This window comes from Saprolegnia parasitica (assembly GCF_000151545.1).
Source record: "Saprolegnia parasitica CBS 223.65 unplaced genomic scaffold supercont2.46, whole genome shotgun sequence".
NCBI lineage: Eukaryota > Oomycota > Saprolegniomycetes > Saprolegniales > Saprolegniaceae > Saprolegnia > Saprolegnia parasitica.
The window spans coordinates 127,111-152,080 of NW_012156440.1; the positions used below are offsets into that span (position 1 = coordinate 127,111).

The 24,970-nt window shown below is 58.5% G+C and overlaps 10 protein-coding genes across 10 annotated transcripts; 5 read left to right on the top strand and 5 right to left on the bottom strand.

Moving 5' to 3' along the window:
• Positions 1-1,579: 1,579 nt before the first annotated feature.
• Positions 1,580-2,313, top strand: SPRG_20780 (hypothetical protein; the record flags this gene model as incomplete). The annotated part of the gene is made up of 5 exons (XM_012348718.1): positions 1,580-1,613; positions 1,655-1,830; positions 1,876-2,049; positions 2,079-2,220; positions 2,270-2,313. 5 exons carry the CDS (start codon positions 1,580-1,582, stop codon positions 2,311-2,313), a joined length of 570 nt encoding a protein of 189 aa, XP_012204108.1.
• A 5-nt stretch (positions 2,314-2,318) lies between these two features.
• On the bottom strand, positions 2,319-6,708 carry SPRG_20781 (hypothetical protein; the record flags this gene model as incomplete). Its single annotated transcript, XM_012348719.1, has 4 exons — positions 2,319-2,495; positions 2,553-2,664; positions 2,715-3,384; positions 3,426-6,708. The coding sequence occupies 4 exons, from the start codon at positions 6,706-6,708 to the stop codon at positions 2,319-2,321; spliced, it is 4,242 nt and encodes a 1,413-aa protein (XP_012204109.1).
• Positions 6,709-8,051: 1,343 nt separating this feature from the next.
• Positions 8,052-8,564, bottom strand: SPRG_20782 (hypothetical protein; the record flags this gene model as incomplete). Its single annotated transcript, XM_012348720.1, has 1 exon — positions 8,052-8,564. The coding sequence occupies one exon, from the start codon at positions 8,562-8,564 to the stop codon at positions 8,052-8,054; it is 513 nt and encodes a 170-aa protein (XP_012204110.1).
• A 1,724-nt stretch (positions 8,565-10,288) lies between these two features.
• SPRG_20784 (hypothetical protein) lies at positions 10,289-11,206 on the bottom strand (the record flags this gene model as incomplete). Its single annotated transcript, XM_012348721.1, has 3 exons — positions 10,289-10,336; positions 10,383-10,555; positions 10,609-11,206. Coding segments are annotated over 3 exons (819 nt in total), but the record flags the coding sequence as incomplete, so codon positions are not given.
• Positions 11,207-12,813: 1,607 nt separating this feature from the next.
• SPRG_20785 (hypothetical protein) lies at positions 12,814-14,031 on the top strand (the record flags this gene model as incomplete). The annotated part of the gene is made up of 4 exons (XM_012348722.1): positions 12,814-12,844; positions 12,895-13,184; positions 13,233-13,351; positions 13,398-14,031. The coding sequence occupies 4 exons, from the start codon at positions 12,814-12,816 to the stop codon at positions 14,029-14,031; spliced, it is 1,074 nt and encodes a 357-aa protein (XP_012204112.1).
• A 143-nt stretch (positions 14,032-14,174) lies between these two features.
• SPRG_20786 (hypothetical protein) lies at positions 14,175-15,232 on the bottom strand (the record flags this gene model as incomplete). The annotated part of the gene is made up of 2 exons (XM_012348723.1): positions 14,175-14,389; positions 14,425-15,232. 2 exons carry the CDS (start codon positions 15,230-15,232, stop codon positions 14,175-14,177), a joined length of 1,023 nt encoding a protein of 340 aa, XP_012204113.1.
• Positions 15,233-16,044: 812 nt separating this feature from the next.
• On the top strand, positions 16,045-16,383 carry SPRG_20787 (hypothetical protein; the record flags this gene model as incomplete). The annotated part of the gene is made up of 2 exons (XM_012348724.1): positions 16,045-16,332; positions 16,360-16,383. The coding sequence occupies 2 exons, from the start codon at positions 16,045-16,047 to the stop codon at positions 16,381-16,383; spliced, it is 312 nt and encodes a 103-aa protein (XP_012204114.1).
• A 236-nt stretch (positions 16,384-16,619) lies between these two features.
• Positions 16,620-20,434, top strand: SPRG_20788 (hypothetical protein; the record flags this gene model as incomplete). The annotated part of the gene is made up of 7 exons (XM_012348725.1): positions 16,620-16,721; positions 16,763-17,059; positions 17,114-17,323; positions 17,376-17,763; positions 17,825-18,798; positions 18,920-19,223; positions 19,947-20,434. The coding sequence occupies 7 exons, from the start codon at positions 16,620-16,622 to the stop codon at positions 20,432-20,434; spliced, it is 2,763 nt and encodes a 920-aa protein (XP_012204115.1).
• Positions 20,435-20,499: 65 nt separating this feature from the next.
• SPRG_20789 (hypothetical protein) lies at positions 20,500-22,662 on the top strand (the record flags this gene model as incomplete). Its single annotated transcript, XM_012348726.1, has 8 exons — positions 20,500-20,568; positions 20,612-20,742; positions 20,791-20,973; positions 21,018-21,490; positions 21,540-21,920; positions 21,973-22,329; positions 22,387-22,434; positions 22,475-22,662. The coding sequence occupies 8 exons, from the start codon at positions 20,500-20,502 to the stop codon at positions 22,660-22,662; spliced, it is 1,830 nt and encodes a 609-aa protein (XP_012204116.1).
• Positions 22,663-22,785: 123 nt separating this feature from the next.
• SPRG_20790 (hypothetical protein) lies at positions 22,786-24,721 on the bottom strand (the record flags this gene model as incomplete). Its single annotated transcript, XM_012348727.1, has 7 exons — positions 22,786-22,836; positions 22,882-23,092; positions 23,138-23,210; positions 23,255-23,333; positions 23,394-23,489; positions 23,539-24,375; positions 24,446-24,721. 7 exons carry the CDS (start codon positions 24,719-24,721, stop codon positions 22,786-22,788), a joined length of 1,623 nt encoding a protein of 540 aa, XP_012204117.1.
• Between the last annotated feature and the right edge of the window lie 249 nt (positions 24,722-24,970).

Sequence of the window (24,970 nt, forward strand, 5' to 3'; positions counted from 1 at the left end):
ATCTGAGTGGATTCGCATTTCCTTTTCAAGCTGCACAACAAAACTAGCTCACAAATCGATATGGCACCGGCTAATTCTAGAATGCCGTCGTTGATCATGCGCAGATACCCTTAAACAACTCAAAATGTTGTTTCCACAACACACACATAGACCAACTCCGGTTGTCCGAGGTATAAGGTCATTGACATTAGCAAAGACTATCAAGATAGAAATGCAACACCGCACACACACGAAGAGAGCGGAAGGGTGTGTGGAGGCTTGGGCGTAGCGGAAGTCGTCGGCAAGGCGAGCGTAGCCGTCTTCCACAGAGACGTTGCCGTCGCAGTCGTCGGTCTCGCTCTGCGACAAGATCACGCTCGGCGAGCGACGGCACGAGCTCAATGTGTCCCGTTGGCGACGATGTGCTCGTCTACCTCGATAGTGAGAGCGTTAGTGTCGCTACGTACCTCAGCGACACCGTTTCGTAGTGCTCGGCCAAAGCTGTTTCCGTTGGCTCCAGCCAGCTCAACGCCATGTAGAGCTCGGCTGCCAACAACGGGATCTTGGTCGTCGCGTGTATCGCTGTTGTTGCCGTCGTCGCCTCGGTGCTGCTTGCCAAGAAGATGGAGGGCAACGTCTCTATGGAAGATGGCTACGCTCGCCTTGCCGACGACACCCGCTACGCCCAAGCCTCCACACACCCTTCCGCTCTCTTCGTGTGTGTGCGGTGTTGCATTTCTATCTTGATAGTCTTTGCTAATGTCGATGACCTTGTACCTCGGACAACCGGAGTTGGTCTATGTGTGTATTGTGGAGGAAGGCGACGTGTATTTCCAGAGTACTACAACCACTACGCAGTGGTTGTAGGCTTGAGCCTGACATGTCTGTCTATACTCACATTCACTGAGACTCCTTTACCGATAGGAAAGCGCATTTCGGTGGTAGGAGTAATCCCGAGTGTATTCGCTGCGAGTTGTGTTACTCGTAGCATATCGAGATCCCTGTGAATTGCTTGGTCGGTACACAGATCAACAACAGGGCGATGCAGGAGCTGACCCTGTCGACTCCGTACGCAGCGTTTCCGCGTCGCCGCCTCGTGTCTCTACCGAACCAAGACGACGACGTGCGAGAACTATTAGTTATACCCCGGGCATGCTGTTCATGTAAACGACGCTTAGGTTGTGCCGCGACGAACAGACAACTTGTCATTCGTCGACGGCACGAAGGACACCCATGGATGGCGGGAGAGGGCTCGGCAGGCGCCGGTTACAGAAAAAGGTCACGGCGTTTAACGTGAAGCTAAACGTTTTTCTCCGCCAGTCGTGCAGAAGTAATAGTAGCTGTACGGCGTCCTGAAGTATCTCTTCCTACGACTGCGTCATGCAAGCTCCGCGGGCTGAATTGAAGTCGTCTCGTTCGTGTTGCGTGGTACATCCGCGATTCGTCTCGAAGCCAGCTGCCACCTGGCACGTATCCAAAATGCGTAAAACGCAACAAGACATGAGCAGAACTAGAACTCGCTCCGCAGCGTTTAGCACAGTACGTCAAAAGCGTTTAACGCACATCGACAGCCGGCCTGCCATTTCTGAAAATTGGCGTCATGAGCGCGCTGTACTTGGAGTTGCCGCCGACAGGTCGGCGTCGTGCGCATCACGTTGCGCTCACGCTTGCGTAGGTGCCGAGTCAGCCAAGGTCGTGATTCGCATCGACCCGATGCAGGTACTGCTGGGCCTCAGCTCTGGTGATCTCTCGGAAATGGCTGTGCCCGGCATTTACGTGCCGCTGGACTTTCTCGAGTCGCTCGACACGAACGTCTCGGTACACGACGCGTGGGAGAAGGCGCAGCTGCAGGTATCGACTGCAATACGTGGACCTTGACTCATAAGGACGACGTAGGAGGCGCGCGAGTGCGCGGATATCACCAACCAAGACATTGTGACGCAGATCTCGCTGACGTACCCCGTCGTCTTCAGCTCCACGATGGGCTTCATCGCGGGCTATGCTCTCAAGCACATTGGCCACATCATTGGCGTCCTCGGCATTGCAGCCATCGCGTCCTCCGAGGGCCTCGTAGAGATCCACTGGAAGCGCATCAAAAGTACTTTGCGCTCCACGCGCTGGTCGCGGCACCACCGCCAACGTCGACGGCGCTGAGTGTCGTCGAGATCTGGGACGACTTGACCAAAAGCTTCCGAAAAGAGAAGCGGCCACGCCGGCCACCGCCGCGCGTGCTCTCACCAGGTATGTTGGAATGCATTTACCGCGGTCTGCTATCTCAAATGTCTACTAGGGGGCTTCCTCGTCGGGCTGATACTCGGGCTGCGGCACCGGTAGTTCTTCTAGTTCATGCGGCCGATGCAGTTGACGGCACCGCAGTCGCACTTGATCGCTTCGTCCTCGATCGGGAACTTGTAGTCGTACGTGACCTCGTCGCCGACGTTGAGTGTCTGCTTGGCGAAGATGATGATCTTCTTCTCGTTTCCGTCGATCGTGATGATGCGCGCGTTCGCCTTGGGCTATGGACGCAGCAAACCTTAGTAATAGCACGTAGTATTTGACTCGCAGAGCCGTACGTTGCAAGAGTGGTTGATAAAGCGCGCGAGGTTGCCTGTGCGCGTCGCGTCGACGATCGTGTCGGCGTCGAGCCGAAACATGTAGCAGCTCCCGATGCCCATCTCCTCGTATCTAGATCATGACTGTGAGCGGTCGTGGTTGCCGCGCGCGACGACGGATACCTCTTCTCACGGCAGTCGGCGACCTTTTGCCGGATGGCTTGGCCTTGGTACTCGACTATCATCTTGCCTTCGGCGATCTTTTCCTTGACGAAGAGCCCGTAGCCGTGGATGCGCGACTTGCGCACCTCGAGGCGCTCATCAAAGGGTCGCTTCCGGAGCTCACGGTACTGCATAGCAATCGGAAGCTGCTCCAAGTCGACGCTCGGCTTGTTGGCGTTGTTGCTATTGCCAGCGATCGGCTCGTCTGCGTGCTTCGAGAGCCCAACTTTCCGACTCTTCTTGGTCGAGGGCTTGATCGCTTTCGACTGCTGCCACCCGTGGTACCCGTCCGTGCGGATGCTGCCCGACGACTGCTTGGCATGCTCGCGCATCGAGCGCAACCGCTTGAATTCCGTTCGCACCTCGTCAAACGTGGCCTCGGACGGCAGCACGTGGCAAAACACGTACGGATGCGGGTTGGCCACCGGGTTGTAGAGGGCGCAGGTCGGCGCCATCGGCAATGCCTCCAAGGCCGCGCCGACAACGGGCACGGTGAGGCCAAAAAAGTGGTCGCCAACGAGGCCGTACGAAAACCACGATGTCCGCCGAAGGAACGGGTTCCAACCGGCGCTAAAGACGCGGTGCGTCTCGTACAGCGCCAGCAGACGAATTCGGAGTTGGTTCATCGCGTCTAGCAAACACTCAATATAACATCATGAGTCGACTGCGTACCGTTGGGCGAGACACCAAAGATCGGGTTGGCGCTGTCGTCGGACGGTGTGATGCGGAAGAGCGGTGTCTTGGTCGGCGACAGCAGGATCTCACACTCGTAGAGACAGCGCGTTTGGACCGTCACGGCACTCCAGAAGATGCGTGTGCTCCGGTACCCAATCGGGTACAAAGTTGAGACAGTATGACACGAGTTGTTGTCGACCTCGATTGCACCGAGCGCATGAACGGTGAGCGCGCCGATGCGGTAGCAGACGCCCTTGGCCAGTTGCGTCTTGCTGAGCTTCTTGGACTTGCCACTCGTTGCTTCCTGCTCGCACATGAGAAACCGAAGCGGCTCCACGCCTGGCGTCGGCGTCTCGAGCGTTGCCGTTGCCACAACGTGATCGACGAGGTCATTCAAGCACGCCGCCACGTCACATGCCGGCACGGATTCCCCGTCCGTTGCTTCGTAGCTGGTGGTTGCCGTCTTGAGCTTCTTGCGCGCCGCGACGTCATCGTCACGCTTGCGCTTTTTGCTGTGTGTCTTTTGGACGTGAACGCGCCAGTGGTCAGCGCAGAACGCTTGGTTTTCCGTCGTGAACGTCAGGTGCGGCGTCGCGCAATGCAGATGATAATTGAGCTGACACCGGAGTCCATGGCAGCCAACTGTTGCGCCGCTCAGCGCGCACACTGCGCAACGGTACGTGCGGCCGCGGAATCGGGCTTTCTGGCACATCTTGAGCACGCCGTAGCTGTCTTCGTAGACCTCGGACGACCACGAGATGCAGTTGACGTGCACCCACTGGTCGAAATCCGCAAACACGAGGCGTCCTGCAAACGATGGGTCGTCTCCAGACTCACGGCACAAGCCGCACACGCGCGGGTCCGAAAAAGCCCCGAGCGTCGCCGACCAGTCGCCCCAGTCGCGCAGTGGTGGCGCAAACGTCATGTTCGCAAGTGCCGTGTGCACGGGCGCCTCAGGCACGCGCACCAGCTTGGGCGCAATATCAGCAACCGCGACCTTGGTTTCGATCTCGGCTGACGCGTCACTGCCCGTGTCGCCGTCGTCTGGAATCTCGATTGCGCTCGGCGACACGGGCGCGTCAGGTAGTGGTAGCACCTCATCGACCTGTGGCTTGGTGGTATGCTGCTTCCGGCGTGCATACTCGTTGGTGATGGCGGCGACCTCGGCATCAATCGAAACAGCGCTGCGATCGACGAGCGCATCCGAGAGCCGCGCTGGAATGTCGTGGCTCGCGAGGAGTCCGGCCGTGAAGAGGCTCACGCGCTTCGTGCCATAGAGCCACGTGCAGCAGGCCAAGAAGGATGCGGCACCGACTGCTTCCGACACAATGTGCGCGATCGCCGACGGCGTTGACGCGACACCGTCCACCGTGAAGAATTGCTGCTTCTTGCGCAGCTCTCGACGCGCAGCAGCACGGGGACCCCGAGAGTAGCGCTTGAAGCGGATGTAGCGGCTAGCAGCTTGCCGCAGCGCAATCGGGATCATGCTTTCGGAGAAACCCGTAGACGGTGGCTCGACAAGGAATGAGATGCGACGCCCTGAGAGCGCTTTCAAGCACTCTTCACCGCAGCGCAAGATGTAAAGGTACAGCGGCGCGTAGTTGCGCCAGTGGTCGTACTGCCGCAACGTCTGACGCAGCGATTGCTGCGACTCCCACGCTAGCGTAACCTCCTGCCGCTTTTCTTGGATGAGCGCAATGTTGAGCTGGAGGCCCCACGCTTGCCGGAAGGCCTTGAGGTGCTTTCGCTGCTTCTTGCGGCAGTGAGGACAGTAGTACTCACTCTCGTCTGTGAGCGACGCAAGCGTCTCTTCTGTGATGTTGTCGCATGCAGGATGCCCCCACGACTGGCAGCCATCGCACTGTATAAGCGTCTCCGACTCGGACCAGCGCTTTTGGCACCCGGGACAAGTGTTGTTATCGTTGCCGCCGCGCGAGCGGGGCTTGCGCGGCGCACCGAGCAACGAGTCGCGGGCAGAGTCATCCATGCAGCCGATGCAGCACGAGACGCTTGCGCTCCACGACGCGCTGTCCTGGATCTCGTCGCACGTCTCGCACTCGATGCAGTTGCCGCACACAAAGCCCGTCGATGGCACATCGCGCAATTTTGGGCGAAGGCAGAACGTGTGACAACCACGCTCGCAAACATCGCAGACCAAGAGCTTGGCTTCGTCCTTGTTGGTGCCACAGAGCTCGCATACCTTGCAGTTGGGGCAGCGCCAGAACGCCTGCAGCTTGGTTTGCTTGGCAGGGTTGTTCGACACGTCCAGCGGCGGGTGGAGGCAAAACTGGTGGTACGCCTCGCCGCAGTCGATGCAAAAGACAAACTTCTCGGGCACGCCCGTACTGCAGCAGACGGCGCAAGCATCGCGCCACGCCAAAACGTGCGCTTGTGCCAAAGACTGCGTCGCGACGACGCTGGCCACGCACGAGTACGGCTTGGGCACAATGCCGAGCTCGGTCGGGAGCTTGAAGACGTCCGGGCGACCGACGTCCGTCGCCGGCCCCGACGCCGCAACGTCCACTTCTTCTTCGGATCCGATCGAGGGCGACGGCACATGCAGTGGGGAGTCTATGGGCGTACCGAGACCATCGTCCGTTTTCGTCTTGGCCAGCATGGCGTTGGCAAGCGTCGGGCCAGCACCACCCACGGACGCGGGCACGCTCTCGTCTTTTGTCACAAGCGTCGAATTATTGGGCAACTGACGCTTGGCTGCGGCAGCGATGCTCTCCGAGTACTTGCCATTTGGAACGAGGAGCACCGACGGCAACAGCTGCCGCAGGAGGCGGGCACCGGCGTTGTAGAAGCGCCACGCCTCGCGCCACACGAGGTAATCGCGTTCCTTCGAGTTGAACGTCACCGCGTTCAAGCACAAGAGCTCAAAGTGGTCCCGAAAGTCTGCGCCGAGGCCATGAACATACGCGCGCTCCTTCAGTTGCCGCGCCATCGTGCCAAGGTCCATCGGCGACTTGATGATGTCAAAGTACGTTGGCGCGATCTCGACCGTCACGGGCTCGCTAAAGATGCCGAATTTGTCCTCGGCGCGCAGCGCGTGCAGAAGCTTGTAGAGACGCAGCTGGCGGCAGCTCGCACATTCGTACTTGGCCATTGTCCGCGGGTCGTACTTGGGCTTGAAGCTCAGTGCGCGCGCCAGCCGGTCGTCCAGCCACTTGCGCTTCAGCTTGTCGCTGCCAATGTCGTCGGGACACACGTCGGTTGGGTCAATCGCGCCAACGCTGAAGTCCAGGATCTCACTCTCGGCTGGCGTTGCGTGGTACATGGGGTCTTCATCCGGCTCGCAAGCGCTGTGCGCCCACAGCTCGCACGACGTGCACTGGAGCACGTCGGCACAAAAGCCCTCGCTGCCGTGCGGTTTGTGACACACGGGACAGTACTGCTGCGCCGCGTACTCGATACTGCACTTGACGCAGACGTAGAGGCGCGCAAGCTTGGTCTCGAAAACCTGCCACACGTCAACGTCCGAGGCACCGCAACCGTCGCACGACCGGCAGCTGGCGCAGACATACGGGATTTCAAGGTCTCCAACGAGCTCTGTGCCGTCCTTGTCGAGGACTGGAAATCGCTCGTAGGGCGGCGAGATACATGCTTTGTGAGTCGTGACAGAGCAGACGCTGCACGCGATGACGGACGCTGATTGCAGTGGGAAGAGGCACGTCGCACATGTCGGCGCATTCTCGTTTGTGGCCGGCGCGTCAGAGTCGAGCTCCAGGTCATTGCTCCCACTGGACTGCAGTTGGAGGACTGCGTCAGCGTCAAGGTACCATTGCATCGAGAGGTCGGCGTAGGAAAGATGGCACTGCCACGTCCATGCCGTCGAGCGAACGCTCTCGGTGGTTGCCGGCGGCGGAGGCGACACGACGACGTTGGCACCTTCTTCGGTCTCGAGCCAATAGTTGTCGCCATTGCCCGGCACCTTGTCCATACGCGTGATACGGCCCACGAGCGTCGTCTGCGTCGCGTAATCAGTGATGCCAACGCGCTTGCCGACCCAGTCAGCGCCGACAAAGTGCTTTTGGATCTCGCGCGCGAGCCGATTGCGAGCGTCCTGAACAATTGCGACGTAGCGGTCATTGGCTCCATGCGCCGTGTCGACCGCCCGTAGCCACGCGGCATCGTCTGCGTACGCGTCGGCGGCGTCGGTGGCGAGCCACTTGTCGAAGGACCGCAACGACGAGAGCGGACACCACACCACACGCGCCTCGTCGTCGCCGGACGACGACGCGTACAAGAGCGCAAGTGCGTCTGTTTCCTCCTTCGCCGCGCCAAAGAGAAGCTTTGCTGGGTCGTTGAGGACCATCTTCTGCGCTGGCCACCACTGGCGCTCGAGGTGCAGAAAGACGTTGGTGTTCGTACCGACGGCCACTGGAAGAGAGTGCAACGGCAGCCACTGCGTCGTCGCGTCACAAAAGTCGACGCGGAAGAGCAATCGGTGCAGGTCCAGCGTCATGACGTCGCCGATGGACCACGGTGCGTCGTCCTGATGGCGTATCAAGACGCGCCGCCCGACGTATTGGTGTAGCGTCTTCAGTTGCTTGACGTCATCGATGCGTTTCGTCCTCTCCGTGAGGGGCTCTGGGATCACGATGCGGAGCGGCTGCCGCGTCACGCTGTCCAGCGACGGATCGGCGGCTGTCTCCTTCTCATCTTCATCCTCGCTGACGTGAGGCGATGCTCTGGGCGTGCTTCCTCGACTGCCACTTCCCTTGCGGGATTTTTTGGGCTTGGGCGACGCCTTGCTCTCTTTCGGAACACGCTTCCCAGACTTGGAGTTGGTCGGGTGCGGCGGCGCGGTGCGGCCCATGTCCTTTTTGGCCCGTCGCCGCTCGATGGAGACGCATCACGCTTGCGCTTCCGCGATGTCTTGGTCGTCTTCGTCGCACAGTCGCTGTCGTCGTCCAGTGCAAGATCGATGATCTCGTCCGCCTTTAGTTCTGGCTTTGGCGCCTTGCGTGGCCGAGACTTGGCCGCGTCGTCGTCCATGTCGTCACTGTCTATCGCGTTGGCGTGGTGGGCGGCGTTGCAGTGCACGCAGAACCATAGTCCAGACGGTACTACCCGCATGTCGAGATGCGCCATCGAGAACTCACCCGAGCAGCCGTCGCAGAGCACGACCATCGCGTCGTCGAGCGGTTCGTCAAGAGGAATGATGATGTGGTCCGTGCGCGCGCCCCGCTGACGACTACCCCGGCGAGGGGCTTTGTCGCGCTCATTTTCTAAGCAGGATGGACACTGCCATCGGCCCTTGCTCGCGCTCTGCAGGCATAGTGTGTGTCCCGTCGACACGTGGCACGCGCCGCACTTTGCAATGTGCATTTCGGGGATCGTTGTCAAGCCGCAAGAGGAGCACACGCCATCTGTACTCATCGGCAATTCTTCAGACTCGGACTGGTCCAACGGGCTCGCACCGCGACTCCCCTTCAACACCACACCATGAGTTGATGCATCCATGTAGCGCGAGCTGCATACCGTCGAGAGCGCAGATGACGATGTGGCTTTTGTTGCCACGCCTTCAGCTGTCGTCTAGACACGTCCAAGTGGCCCATCAGCATGCATACTGGCCCGAATGCAACGCGTACCTCGTCTGTCTCGCTAGGAGATGACGCGTCATCTCGTGCTGGCACTCCTTGCATGCGGTCCCAGAGCTCATCCACTTCGTCGTCGTCGTCGCTGTCTTCAATGAGCTTCTTGACTGTCTCGGCCAGGAGGAGGCCGCGTTCGGGCTTGAGTCGGCCTGAGCAGCCCGAGCAGGTCCATGAGGTCTTGGTCCGGCGCTTGTTGCGCACGCAGGGCGCGTGGAAGGTCCCTCGGCAGGCGGAGCAGCGCCACTCGTCGTCGGCGCCGTCGGCTACGACCCGATGGCACTCGTCACAGGAGCGCTGCATGCGGGTGTAGCAGCAGGCGCTTTGATCCGCTCAATAATTTTCGAATGGTGGACCCATTGTTTTGTTGACGCTTTTCGCGCTGGTTTCCGACAACGTATTTTTAATGAAATTTGTTTTCTCTTCATACAAACACTGCGTTTAATCAATAAAATGCTACTTAAACTCGTTTTGTATTTGGTGTTGGCTGCTTTATATGACGGGGAATTTAACGTCTATTGCACGCCAAAAGCTTGCGTCAGTGTGCCGGTTGGGATCTTTTTGGCGCGGACTCGGCGGGACCACGTCGCAGTGGGCGCCAGGAACCATTGACCTCATCGCAAGAGGCACACATGGGCATCTATGAACGCCCGGAACGCAGAGTCTCTATTGCCATATAGCTGCTGCGCTCGTAGCTGCCCAGGGACTTGAAGGAGGAGAGGCACAGCGGCGGTGTCGAGAATCACGCACAATGACGATGTGACACCTTCACGCAAAGTCTCTCAGAGATATGTGGACGAGACGACGCGGTAATGAGTGGAATGCCACTTCTTTATGTTGACAACACGGCTTGCAGTTGTACTACTATGCAGTTGACGGCGCATGACCAAAGAACAGCGTGCTCTCGCGGCATGCGGCACGGAGCCGCTGCTGGAGACCTGGCGTCGTTGGCGCCACTTCCAGAGCGGTACAGATATGTATGAGCTCTGTGAGAATCGTCTTCTTGAAGCGCTCCAGCGCGACGCGCTCCTGTAGCAGGCGGTCGCGCAGTTGCTGCTCTTCCGCAAGAAAGGCTGCTTCTCGCGCCTGAAGTCGTCCATCTTCTTCGATGAGCGCCTCCAGTACGCGGATGTTCATAGATTTGAGGCGGTCAACTTCGGTGGCTTCAAGCTCGTACGTGCGCTTTTGCTCCGCCGCGAGCTCGAGGTTGAGCGCGACTTGCCGCAGGGCTTCATCCAAACGACGCTCCATCGACGCTACTTGAAGCGCGAGGAGCGCCTTCTCGTGCTCAGCATCGATTCGTTCTTGCTGCAAGGAACTGTGAGGAGATGGAACCGAGCTTTTGACGTTATACCTTGGAAAGAGCAGCACACCGTACGCGCAGACTTGAACATTCTTCTTTGGCCATCGTGAGGCGCTCGTTCCATTCGCTAGTGCTGTGCGCAGGTGCTTGGTCGTACAGAGGTTGCACGGAGCACTGCACGCATCCATTTTGCGCCCTTGGCGTGTTATCAGAGCTGACATCAGCTAGATTGAGAGTCACGTGAGGCACCGCACCCGTTTAGATTTCGCGTCCGTACCCTGCACAGCCACGGAGGTACTCATCTGTGCTAGAGGTCGCCGTTGTAGAGCAGCCCACTCGTGAAGTGCCAGAGCCCACACGCCGAGCTGCCGGTCCAGCGCCGTGCCCAACGGCAATGCTCCGTCCCAGGAATTGCTAAACGTCGTGGGACCCTCTGTGGTGATTGCGATAAAGGCGTCGAGGCGCTGAACCGCTGACGCTACCGCTTGCAGCATGTCGGTTTTTAAAGCGTCGAGCTCGACCATACGCGCATAGAGCTTCGCCGCAAGGTCTGTCTCGTCGGCAACCACAGTGAGCTGCTCCACAGTAGGCGTCTCCTTTTTGCTTGGCTCTGGCTCGTCATAGTCGCTCAGCGTAGAGCAATCGGAGATAGCACCATAATCTTCATCGTCGTATCGGGAAGTGCTCGTGTTGTTGTCATCGGCGTCGGACTCTTCGTCGCTGCTTAGCTCGAGAAAGTCGGGGGCAGACGAGACTGGGGCAAGCTTCGTCGTGTCGAAGCGCTGTCGACTCGGGAGCGCTGTTTGTCGAAGGCGTCTTGAAGATAGAAGCACCGCTTGCAGCTCGATCGCAGCGTCGTGGACCGCGCTGGCCATTTTCGAAGTTGCGCTTTATTCTTCGAATCGGATCTTTTCCAGCCGGCCAAGAAGTACTGGTACCTCTTGGCCGAACGAGACAGGGGCTCGGACGCGCGCCACCCCTTCCCCTATTTTTCTTTCACAATACACATACTAAGTATAAGGCAGCATATAGAGAACGCTACCTTGACGTCGTCCTCGGTGCTTGCCGCAATGTAAAGAAAGACACGGTTGAACGCGTCCATCTACCATGCGACGTGCCCCGCAATCTACTGCACAGGAGCACCACTTATACCGTTTAGGTGTCTGGCACCACCTTGCGGAAGCTCTGGGCCGAGAGTTTGGCAGAGAGCTCCTCGTGCTCCATGTCGTCGAGTTTCGCGGCGCTTCGTTTCTGCCGCTCGTTCATGTACTTGTACACCCCTGGTGCGGCCTTCTTGCGAGCTTTTGGTGCATCTCATGCTCATTGTCGGAGTCCTCGGCCTCGTCTGTGGCCAAGGTCATGGTCAAGCCTACAGCCGCCGCGATGCAAGCCATTGCTGAGTCCATCGCTGCTACAAAGGTACTTGTACTCTTACACCATTTACCCAACATATCAAATCTGCACTTACGAAGGTATCTCGACCGCTTGTGTTTATGTATATGAGGTAGGACGAGAATCTTCGTCGTCACTACTACGTCCTTTGTCGCGTGGACTCAAGCGACCGGCAACCTCACCAGGTTGTCGCTCGCTGTCAAGTCCTAAGCCGTCACCGTCTTGATCCTCGCACTAAAGTACGAAACCGCCATGGCAACTACACGAGGCATTGTGTAGAACTACAGTCAAGTACCTGCAGTCTTGTTCAGCCCCACACGGAAGCGTCGAATCTGTAAACGTGCCAGCGCTCGTGTCATTGCGTTCTACTTGGCTGCCACAATCGTATACTGCGGGCACTGCAGGCGACAATCTTATCGCCGACTTCCTGTTTGCGATTGTACTCTAGAGCGGTCTAAAGCAAAGAGTTGTTTCCTCGATGTGTCAGCAAAGGATCAGTTGCCAGACGTCGCTTGCGGCATGGTATCGTCATCGATTCTTTCACACAACATTGCTTCACTTACAGTACATTTGTAGGGTTAGCCCACCGATGTACATGTCGTGAGAGCATATTAAGTACCGGTGTCGTGGCTGAATGTTTCCAAGCTCGTGGTGCTCGTGGTGTCCACCACAAGCTTGCTACCGGTACCGTACTGTACAGTTGGCGTGCGGCCTGCACGGATCGCGCCAACTTTTCTTGTGCGCTGGATATTGCCATATGGCTCCATACAAATCTTATATATGGCATTCCACCCTCCTTTGCCCCACTTTGCCCGACAGTTTGTTGCATGGGAGAATCCATAAACAAGAAAGATATGGCTGGTCGACATACCGGCACACACCTGTCTCGCATTTCAGCCAATCAAATGCATTTTTTCCATGTGAATGAGTGTAATTGGTGCATGGTATGTAAAACCTGATCTTTTCGGCCAATCCAACGTGCGTTTCAAAGTGCTAGTAATGCTGAGCGCTCATTCACCCGGGCAGATGACTACTGTACTGTGGAGCTCTCACATGGTCGCTGTCATTTCGGAACTGGCCTCCAACAAGCATGAACAAAGGGACGAAGATCGCCATCGCGGGTACAGCGCCTCGTGCAACCGCATCAAAAGCGACAACTCCCTTGCAATAGTGATATTGCTTCTTGGCGCCGTCTTCAGCATCCTCGGTGGCGTCGGTGTCTTCTCGTCGTCCACGTCCGTTTCTGACAAGGCGACCCCTGACCACCAAACCAAATCGAACGGCTCGTCCACTTCGCTAACGCCTGCGACGGGCACCGCAGCGCCTGGCTCACTGCCCGACGTTGTTGTCAACTCGTCTGTCCGTGAGGGTCATCTAGACCGCCCCGCAAGCTGCAAGATTGTGCCTCCAGGTAAGCGTGTCGCCGCTTTTTGGATGACAGAAATTGGCGGCTGCGAGACCGTACGTCACTACGCAGTTGATCCCTTCAGTCAGCTCTTGAGCGTGTAGATCCCCGATGGCGTCACGCACGTATATTTCGCGTTTGCTGAAATCCAAGCGGGCCTCGTCAACCAGTCGTTCCAGACGAGCGAGGCCAACATGACGGCGTGTGTCTCGGCGTTGCGCAAGTGCGTGTTTGAACGATCGCCTCTCGTGCGCTGACGAGCTTTGCAGGCGCTGTATTCTGGTCCTCGGTAGCATTGGTGGCGCCAACGCTAGCAAATACATGAAGACCGTCAAGGATCCGCAGGCGTTTGCCGACTCGGCGATGGCGCTTATCCAAAAGTACAAGTTTGACGGCATCGACATGGACGACGAGAGCGTCGGCCCCGAGTTTGACGGCATGCGCGTCTTGGCGTACATGAAGGCTCTCTACGTGGCAATGAAGGCCAACGGCAACAGCTACCTGCTCACGTACGACGCGTTCATGTACGAGGGCAACCTCGACACGTGCAAGAGCGCGACATATATTCGTTGTTGGCCCGTCGGCCTCGAAAGGTACCTCGACTGGGTCAACGTCATGGCGTACAACATCAATGACAACCCCGCAAGCGCCAACGGCATGTACATGGCGGCAACAAAGCCCGGCGACATCTTCTCGCGCTGGGTGACGCTCGTCACGGCACCAAAGGTCATGATCGGCACGTGCAGCCGCGACGGTGATGCCTACGGGCCATGCGCAAGCGCGGCGGTGGTTTCGCAGTGGACCAAGTGGGCCACCAATTATGGCGGTATGATGGTCTGGGCTGGCTCCAAGGACGTCAAGTACAACTACGAAGTGCTCAACAACATCATCAAGAGCCAGTAAGCATAGTGCATCGTTTGCCACTTCTCAGACAAGTACGAAACAACGGTTTCCATACGACTTGTTTTGCAGCCTTGATTTGGGGCCAAATACTTGTGCAGCACACGTACATATCAGTCATACAGTACGCTTCATTTCCATTAGCGCTATGTCTTCGTCAAGTAGCCAAGCTCATGCAGCTCGAGGAGCTCGTCGACGGTGAGCCTCTCAGGCTTGTGCCGCATGGCTTGAATGAGCTTGCCGAGGGCGACGCCATGGAGGCTCACGGGCCATGCAGGATCATTTGGAGGTACAACAAAATCATCGGGCACGACGTTGGTGTCGTATAGGCTTTCGTAAATCTTCCAGCCGCGCACGCGGACTGCGAACGAGATCTCGGTGGCATCCCACGGAAACCGAGCGACGAGAGAGCGTCGAGCTGACCGAGGGTGAGGCGCTCGGGGCGGCCGCGGATATTGTTGACGGCGAGCCCGAGTTTGATACCCCACGTCTCCTTGGGCCACGACGCGTCGTCTTTTGGCACGACAAAGTCGCGCGGGACGTGCAAGTCGTTAAATCGGCGGTGGTATGTCTCGAGAGCGAGGAGTTTCGCGTCCCACGATCGCTCCCAAGACGACCAAACGAAACCCAGTGCGTCAAGTTGGCTTTTCTCATGCGCTGGTAGCGACTCGACCTGGTTTCGGATCGCGTTGACAACCTTTCCGAGCTTCATGCCGTGCAAGACCGGTGGCCAGACGTCGTCGCTGGGCACAATGAACGCAATCGGGACGTTCACGTGGCCTTCGAGTGCGCAAAATGTCTTGAGCGCAAGGAGCTTGGTTGACCACGCAATAATCGTGCGTCCCGTGAACGGGAACGCGAGACGCTCGAGGTCGTGCTTTTGAGTCGACGAGAGCACGTTGCGCCTCCACTGCGTACGTAGGTTGTTGACAACGCGACCGAGCGCAATATCCCATGTCTCTTCAGGCCACGCAGCGCGGATTGATGGCTCGACCTTGAAGGACTGGGGCACTTGCAGGTGGCCATGGAGCTCTTTGTAGCGCTCGAGTGCAAGCACCGTTGTGCCCCACGCCTTGCGCTGCGGCTTGATCTGGTTCTTGGGTACGAGGCCAGTCGCAGCTGAAGTGACGTGTGTGAGCGACCTCTGCGGCTGGACGAGCTGCGGGTGGCGTCGGACCAGCGTTGCCACAGCGCGGCTGAGCATGCTTGTGACAAAAGCAACAGTGAATTTGAATTTGACGTCTCATTGGCCAAAAATGATGCCGGAGCTCATGTTGATTCGTGATAAAGAGGCCCAATCGTCGGCCTCCGGCGCGGTCATTGGTCAATATTAAAATTCTCACTTTGCCCCACAGAATCCAGCTGATGCTGACGAAGGCGAAGCGGCGCGACGCTCAATAGCTGTTCTGCGTTAGCTCCATGGAGACGAGAATGGACGGCGCTGACAACCGCCTGCTCGCCGAAGACAAGCAAGATGAAGTGCAGACAGCTGTTGGGAAGGAGGTCAAGAGTGCAGTCGAAGGAAGTGACAACGACGACGACGACGTGTGGGCTGAGGAACTCGAGAAGGAACTCGCCCTTGACGGTGAGCAGCGCCATGTCCCACCCATACTCTCGCTCATGCCAGCATTAGTGCACGTAAAGAAGCGTGGCACGATACCGTTCCACCTGCCACACGAAGTCCTCATGGTTCTCATGAGTATGGTGTCCGTGGGACGCGTGTGCCGCTCTTGGAGTTTCGCCGCCGCCGAAGGTAGTCTCTGCTTTACAAGCTCACTTGTTGGCTTTACTCTTTCCTAGTTACGCGCAGCAAGTACCGCTCTATTTTCGAAGGTCTCTTTCTCGACCTTCTCGCCGATGACGCGTCTGGCGCGATCGCACTCGCCCGAACGGTAGAGGATGCGTTGCACGCGCTCTACGGCCTTGACCAGTGCGTGCTCAAGATTTCCCTCTCAGAGCTCTTATGGTGCTTGTAGCGGCTGCTTTGTTCCCAAGGCGTACAAGGAGAAAGCCCGCATGCTCAAATTCAACCTTCGGGACCCGAAGAACGCACTGCTTCGCACGCGCCTCTTCCAGGGCGATCCCGGAGTCGACACGCTTGTCCGTATGCGGTCCAGTGACATGGCCAACCCGCTCTTGGTTCAGCAGCGCAAGGAGTGGATCAAGAAGCGGACGCGCGAGGTCACGCGGAATATGCGCGATCTCTCTGGCTTCATGTACTCGACGGACTTGTTCAACTGTCCGTCCTGTGGTAGCAACGAGACGCAGCACAGCCAGGGCCGGCGTAAAGCCATGGCTGACCGAGTCTGCATCGTCGTCATCTGCTGCAAGTGTCCGTACCGGTGGCAAGTTTAGTCGTAACCATCAAATGCAGGTCCATACGTTGACACTCGGAGCCAAGAGGTGTCCTCAGCGTGGACCTCAGCAGGAGAAGTCGGAAGATCTCGACACTGTGTCGTGGTGCACACCGATTGGCGGAAAATTGCGTATCCGGATATCTGGCGTCGCACGGGGGCCGCAAGCCGACTTGGTAGAAACGGACAAGCAGCATGTGGGTCAGGAGCCCCGAGGAGGACGCGTTCTACGGGCGCATGTTCGCGCTTGCGGACGTCGACAAGAACGGCAAGGTGCAAGGGAAGAAAGCGGTCGACTTCTTCACGACGAGCGGTCTTGCGCCCAGCGTGCTCAAGCAGGTACGCCTCGCAACGCGACGACGACGCTTCATGCACCATAGGTCTGGAGCCTCGCGAGCTCCAAGATGCAACCGTACCTGGATCGAGACGAGTTTAACGTAGCCTTGGGCCTCATCGCGCTGGCGCAGAAGGGCGAGACATTGGACCTCGCCGCCCTCGTTGCGGCGGGTCGCGCCCGGCACTTACCACTGCCCGTGTTCCACCTCGCCGACATATTTGTCATGACGCCGAGCGATGAAGAGAAGTACGCGAGCATCTTTCGTGCGTCGGCGCCCAGTGGGACCATCGCACCGACGGACGCGATCGAGCTCTTTCAAAAATCCGGTCTCGCCCTTGCGGTTCGGTCGCCATGCTCTCGCTCATGGATGTGCTCATGCAGCGCCCACTATTAGGACGTCCATGCGATCTACAAGCTCGTGGATCCAACACTCTCGACACCGCTTCCGCTGCAGGCGTTTACGATCGCAATGCACGTCATTGTGTGCAAGACACGCCGTGGTCTCACGCATTTGCCCGCGTCCGTACCCCGCGAGTGGTTTCCGACGCTTTTCTCATCTTCGCTTGCGCAGTGCACATCCGCCGACGACATGCTTAGCGCGCAGGTACGAACGTCTTTTGGCCCCACCACCGCATACCGAAATGTTTATGTCGCAGGCCTCCATTCAGGCCGCCCTTCAGAAGACGGTCATGAGCCTCCCAGCAGTAGTGCTGCCGTCAGTGTCGTCCATTGTGGCACCACTGCAAGCGCTGGGGTACCACTTACCCGACACGGCCATGATGCTCAACGAGTCGTCACTTCGTGAGCTCGAAGGCGTCTTGTTGACGTACGTGCAAGAGGTCCAGAAAGACCTGCAATCATCGTCGTCGGATGGAGTGCCGCTCGCAACGCTGGTGCAGACGCTCTCCAATTTGAAGACGCAGTCAGCGCGTCTCTTGGAGCAAAAAGAGGCGGCACTGTCCCGTCAGGGTAGCCGTCATCCAGACCTCCACGTCGACACGCAATCCAGCAGTAGTTTCGTTGACGCGCCGCCGTCGTTTCCAGGTAACTTTGGCTAATGCATATGTCGATCGATCGTTCTCATCATGTATTCGCGTCTATTTAGCGCCGACAGCAGGCTGGGACGCGTTCGAAGCCGCTCCAGCGCCGATCATGCCGACGCAGACCGTACCTGAGCCCTCGCTTTTCTCGCCAACCGGCGCAGGGGATCCGTTCGGGTTTGACCTCATGGGCGGCACTGGTGGCAGTTTCACTGCACCGATCGTTGCGTCGACGCCCGTCACCGAGAAGCCCGTGCTCGATGCGTTTGCGTCCGCGTCGTCGTCGTCGTTCAGCGCGTTTGATGCGATGAACGACTTGGACTGGGGCTTTGCGGACAATCAGTACGAGCCCGTGCCCGAGTTGGACGAGGCGTCAGAGGTCACGAAGGCGGCGCCAAAGATGATTGACAAGAACGAGTTTATCCGGACACCAAAGGCTCCAGCGACGAACATGCTCGGCTTCGATAGCCCGTCGTTTGGCGCGACAACAGCTACTCCAGAAGCGACGGCAGAGAGTGCGTTTGGGGGCGTCCCCGCTCCGGGCCTCGAAGATTTCGGTGCGTTTCCTCCCACGGACGTGCCAGCGTTTGGGTCGTTTGCTGCGACGGCGGACGCTGGCGGTTTTGCAGCCTTCACGGCGGTTGACGCCCCCACGACCGATGGCTTTCAAGACTTTGGTGGCGAGACTTTGGCTGGCGACGGCTTTGTTGCATCCTCGGGTGTTGGTACATTCGCTGCTATTGACACCCCATCGGGTGGCAACTTTGGTGCGTTCTCGTCCACGGGAGCCGATGGATTCGGCGCCTTCGAAGCCACCGAGACTGCTAGCCCAAGCTTCGGTGCGTTTGATGCACCATCAGAAGCGCCGGTGACGAGTGACTTTGGCGCGTTTACACCAGCAACGGACGGCTTCGGTGACTTTGCGTCCTGCGGCTTCGGGGCGTTTGACGCTGCACCGCCTGTCGATGATGACAGCTTTGAGGCATTTACCAACCAGCTGGAGATACCTGCTGCGTTTGGCGGCTCGAGTCTTGGGGCTGTATCCGCTGGTGACGCATCTTTGTCGACGTCTTTTGCATTTTCGTCGAGTGAGACTGCACCAAACGATGGCTTCGGTGCTTTCAACAGCACCAAACGATGGCTTCGGTGCTTTCAATGAGTCGTCCGTGGTTTTTGACGCGTCCCCCGCCCCGACCCCGGAAGCTTCACCGCCGCCAGCAGACGATGCGTTCGGGACGTTTGCGCCAACCGCAACTTCGGCAACCGATGACTTTGGCGCCTTTCCCGCGGAGCCCAGTGCTTCGTCGGACGCCGTAGCAGAATTGGTCGACGACACGTTTCCGACACCCGATGAGCCGGTCAGCGTCGGCGATAGCGGCACGAGCGCAGCGTTCCCGTCGAGCACCTCGCCCAACAATGCGAACGTTCAGGATGACTCGCAGGCGCCGGCTGCGACGGAAGACGGTTCGATGCCTGTCCATCTTTCGGAAGCAAGCGTCAGCACGAACTCCATCGAACCTGCAACCGATCCGCTACCGAGCCCGTCTATCAACCTTGGTTTTGGAACCACGCCGATCGTCGAGTCAATCGCAGCTGTCGCTTCGACGACAACAGATGAAAACACATCGCCAGCGACGGTCGGTGCGTCCGTGCCTGCGCACAACGAGCTCGGTGCTATCCCGACGACAGTCGCCGAATCCATTATGGTGACCGACGCAAACCCCACGGCAAAGGACTTCGCAACGCCCACAGCGCTGACGGAGCAGCCAGCTTCAGCGGCTCATTCTTCGTCTTCAGCCAGCCTTGCCGAGTCGCCGTCGGATGCCTGTGCCGGTAGCGACCGCACAACTTCAAGTGCACCCGTTCCGGTCGTTGCCAGCGATGACAACTCCATTCATGCAACCGAAGCGACTGCTGGACAACCTACTGAGCGTTCTGCCTCATTTGGTTTTGATGCGTTTTCGAGCCCCGTCACAAATTCGAGTGAAGATGCGTTCGCCATGAGCCCAGTTGATGACGCTCCTGCGACGCCGCCAGCAACGGAATCGGCACCTGTCATCGATCCAAGTGATGCTTCGACGACCTCCTTCGAGTTTGAGAAGTTGGCCAACGCCCAAGATGCACCATCGGTGGCAGCACCGGCGCTGTCGACGTCGTCGTTTGATGTTGACTTTGAACGTCCGCTAGTGGCCGCCAACACAGCCACGGAGACGAACATCACGGATGCTGTGCAGGCTCCAGAAGCCGTCTCGGACCGAGACGGATCGTTTGTATTCGTCGCGTCACCCAGCGCCCCAATGCAGTCGGAGCCGATGGTCGTGGCTGACGACGACTGCGGCTGCTTTTGTGTGCCCGACAGTGGGTTTGCCGACTTTGCTCCGCCAATCGCAGCGCCGTCGGCCGTGTCGGGGACGACAACGGCACCGGTGTCAACGACCGACGACATTTTTGGTGACTTCCAGTTTGCACCCGCTCCGTCGTTTGCTGCTTTTGCGACAGTGCCAGCCCATTCGGAAACAACGGTACCGGACACGGCGTTTTCGAGTCTTCCAGCGCACCCGTCAGACGACATCTTTGCTGACTTTGCCGACTTCACTTCGGCGACAACCGCGGCCAACTGGGCGTCGTTCTCGCCTCCTGCGGCGCCAACGGCGTCGGACGACTTCACGATCTAGCCTTGTCGCATAATGTACCGAAACGTTTTTGCGGTTCCCACTGAGCGTTGCTTCGACAGTGCACAATGAGCATCGCGAGGCCGAGCATCGAGGCGCGGACGCCGCCGATCGTCGTCGTCGACGTCCACCGTGTCGTACGTCGATCCAATCATTTCACGCATCGTCTCATGTTCGCAGGCGTACTCGGACGTCCCGACGCCCCAAGAGGTTGCGCTCTCCAAGGAGCTTCTTGCGCTACAAGCTGACCGCGACGTCATCGAAGCGCGCTGCCGAAAGGAGATTGTCCAGCTCGAGACACGCCTCCACGAGTACCTCGTGCCTTCATAGCAACTTTCGCCGATGATGCGATCCTTTAGAGCAGACCTTCGTGAAGGCGAGCTACTTCAGCGACTGCAAGCGACGCACCTCGACCATGTCGAGCACGAGCATGTCGCCGTCTTGGCCGAGCGCGATGCGTGGAAAGATCGGCTCGAGGCCATGCAAGCAGAAGTCCAAAAGCACAAGATCGCCCAGCGCGCCGAGGACGCGTGGCACCACCGGTGATCGGAAGTTGCCACTGGGTTGATCTTCAATGTTGTCGTAGATTTGGCGAGCACATGCTCGCGTCGCGGGCAACCGCGTCTGGCGCCGACGTCGTCTTTAGCCGCTTTGGACAAACGATCGCATTGCTCCCAGCGTTTGAAGCGCACAACGTCGTCCGCGCCGGGTCCCTCGCGTTCCTCGCCAACATCCTTCGGGAAACCGAGAGCGATATGGTCGTCGGCCCTGTACTCGTCGCCCTCACGCATATTGCCATCGCTCACGACGAGCTGCGCCATGCGATCGTGCTCGCTAACGCTCTTTCACCGCTCGTGCATCTTCTCGAAACGAGCTCCAATCCCGCAGTGCTAACTGAAGCCGCGCGACTCCTCGCGGCGTTGGCTTCGGCAGCTCCGAACAAGACCCCACTGGCAACCAAGCCGGCCGTCAAAGCGCTCGGACGCCTTCTCCTTGTGCACGAGGCGTCGTCGTCCGTGCTCGTGGCCTCCCTCGCAGCGCTTGTCAACCTCACCCACAGTGCGCCTCTGAGTTTGGCATGGCTCCACGGTCTACGTGTGTCGCGTAGGCGCGGACGTGCTGCGGACTCAGGTCGTGAACGCCAATGTCGTGCCCATAGTGTCTCGCCTCCTCGGAGAATCTGCGGACCTCGCCGTCCAGGTCGAAGCAGCCAATGTACTGTGCAAAGTCAGCTTCTCGGGTGTCTCGAACCAAACGACCGTGCTAATGGCGCAAGGCGACGCCGAGCTCGTATCTCGGCTGCGCGACAGCACCAACCTCGACAACAGCACCGACCTTGTCCGACAGCTTCAGCGTAGTGCAGCCTTGGGTGTCGCAAACCTGGCGTCTACGTCGTCGGCGCAGATCGCGCTTGGCTACTGCGACGTGAGCACGTCCTGTTTGCAGCTGCTTGTCGATGCCAAGCACCCGCCCGTCCTTGAAGCGTGTGGTATTTTGTCTGCCTTTGGACTGTGCATTCGACATGATGAACTGCTCGGTAGCGCTCGTCGTTGCTGCCTTGTGTTACCAGTGCAAGGTCAATAAGGTGCGGCTCGCGGCCCAGAACGGACTGCACGTGTGTGTTTATGTGCTCGGCGAGCCACGGCGGTTTGGCGCTGATGACGCTGTCCTGACCGCGACGTGCTTGGCGGTAGCGACGCTAGTGCTTACCGACGCCAACGCGAGGACGTTTGATGACGTCGACGGCCCCTCGGTGCTCGTGCCGCTGTGTCTGCGAGCGTCGATGCCGGCGCTTCTAGAGGCGAGTGCAATGGCAATCGCAGCGTTGGTACCGACACCCGAGTTCAAGCACAAGCGTCTGTCGTGCGGCAAAGCTCTTGCCGTCGAACGGGCCGGCGGTCTTGCGGCCTTGGAGCGAGCAGCTCACTCACTTTATGGTAGCGTTGGTGCTGCAGTGCCGTCGTGGCTGCAGACGGCGCTAATGATCTTCCGCGCTTCCTCGGGTAAAGGCAGCAAGATAAAAGCTGCTCTCAAAGACCGTAGGCGAGCTCGAAGCATGTTTGACGATTCAGGCGAGCGACGTGGACGTCACAAACCCGAGGTCGGACGAGCTCGAGAGCGTTCTGCCCGAAGTGTTTCCGCGCTCGTACCTCTGCCGCCAAGTGCTTTCGCACATTTCCCCCGACCCCGTTTGCACTGAGTATTACAAACCCAAGCCGGCGACACAGTAGTGCTCGTAACCCTAATCAACATACAATGTGCATCTTTATTTCGGGGGTTAGGTTGCAAGCAAGGCTCTGGACTAATGGATGGGCAGAATCGTGTTAGATAGTTCGAGACACATAGCAGTAGGCCTAGACGTCGTCGGCCGTGCGGAGACGCTTCATCGTGCTTTCGTCGTTAGCCTTGGGACATATCAATATTCGCTTGTAAACATAGGGCATCTGTACCTCATCAAGGCCGCGCTTTGTCACGAGCGGGCTTCCCGGCGCGAGCTGCGACGGCAAGATGACCTTGAGCTTTGACGACGCGACGACGCTGTCGTAGCAGTACTTGTGGAAGATAGTTTCCTTCGGCGGTGACGTCTGGATTGTGCCGCGCACCGCATTCTGGTACATCCACTCTTCCTCGTCATCGTCCCAGCACTTCGAGAATTGCTCGCTACACGCAACTTTGAGTGCGAACGATGCGCAGGTTGGAACGCACCCGCAGATGCGGCACTTGGTGGTCGCTTCGTCCACAGGCACGCGGGCTTGGTCCAGCACATCCTTGTCGACCTCTAGCAGCAGAAGGTATGGATGGAAATGAAACCTCGTATCATACCGGCTTCTTGTTGCGCAATGGCGGCAACGCCATCGACTTCCTTTGTGCTGGAGACCGCGCAAAAATCGGTGGCCCATTGCTATGCACGTATCGTAAGTCGATGACATCATCACGTGGCCGAGTTGCAACCAAGAAGTACCTCTTCGTCGGGGTACCATGGACGCGAGTTCCCGCCCTTCGTGCGCTCGCGCTGAGCGCGGTTGTATTGGAACAAAAAGTCCATGTGCTCGGAGAGCTATTCACAGCAATAAGAACGCTAGACGACGAGCGCATTGAAATTGTACCTGCTTCTCGTTGGCGAAGCGGACACCGCTGCCAGCACAGACGAACGGGAGACCCTCATAAAGAAGGTAGATGTTCGCGTCGATGCGGCGCTTGTTGACTTGGATGTCGGAGAACTTGAGACCTGACGTGGCCGGTGCGAGCGAGCCTGGCGCTGTGATACCTTGGAGCTTTTGCAAGATCATCATGACCTCGGCAGTCGTCTTTTGTTGCGGTGGCTGCTGTCCAAGTGGTGGCGACCGGGACGGAGCAGGTACAGGTCGTCGGAGCAATGGCTGCTGTTGCTGCGACGGCTGATGCGGCGCTGAAGGGCGCTGTTGGTACGCGAGCACGTTGCGGGGCGGCGGTTGCTTCGTACGGGGGTTGTTGCCATACCGCGGGTCGCGAGGATCACGAGGGTCACGCGGTTCTGCCATCGGGCGCATGCGAGGGGAGCGCGGCCGCATCAGTTCGGGTTGCATCGGAGCGTGGCGTTGGGGCTGCGGTAGTTGACGAGGCGGCGACCGCGGCCGGGTAAGCGTGACTTGCTGGAGTGGGCCTTGGTGTTGCATGCTCTTGTGGAAGTCGAGGAGCTGCGCATAATACGCGGGGTTCGACATACGCACATCTTCGAGGCTCATGTGCTGGGCGGGGTGGATACCTTCTTCGTTCTGGAGGTTCGTCAAGAGGAGGCGGAGTTGCATGTCGTCGGCGGCGGGGCGCGTTGCCGCTGGCCGAGCTGCCGGTGCTGGGCGTGCCGCAAAGCTTGTGGGTTGGTTCGTGGGCTGAGCGACGCGAGTTGCAGCGTCGGCGGCGGCGCGCATCCGGGCGAGGTCGTTCTCCGGGAAGAGGCGGACTTTCTCCCATGTATTCAACACATGAACAAAATCGCTTCAAGTCGGTTGGATTCACAACTCTAACGCACTCTACGAAGACAGGGGGAAGGCTGCCGCCGAGAAGCTGCACGTACGGCCCGCCAACGTTTTTCAAGATCGAGTCCATGAGGTACAAGATCGGGAGCTTGAAGGCGGGCACGACACCGTGCAGCTTCGAGACCAAGAAGGTCGCCAGCGGCTTGGCCATCGCCAGGTTCTCCGCAATCATCGTGAGGTTGTTGATGATCGGCTTGGCCGGGTATGCGCCCAGCTTGTTGAGCGTCTCGTCGTACTGGGCCAAGGCGGCCGCGACACCCGCGTTGTCGCCCATGGGTAGCTGTCGTGTGGTTTCCAACTGACCGCTTTCAGTGGTGACCACACTATTTGAGACATCGCACACCATTTGTTCTGAAACATGAAATAGTATTTAAACAAGGACTGGCTTTTTATCTCGCGTTCGTGATGGACCTTGGAAGTATGTAGCGAGCGTGCTGTACTATTGTGCTTGTATTAGATTAAGGCTGCCGATGACTGCCTTCTCGCCGACAAACGCCCCCTGATGCTGCAGGTATCTGTGTTG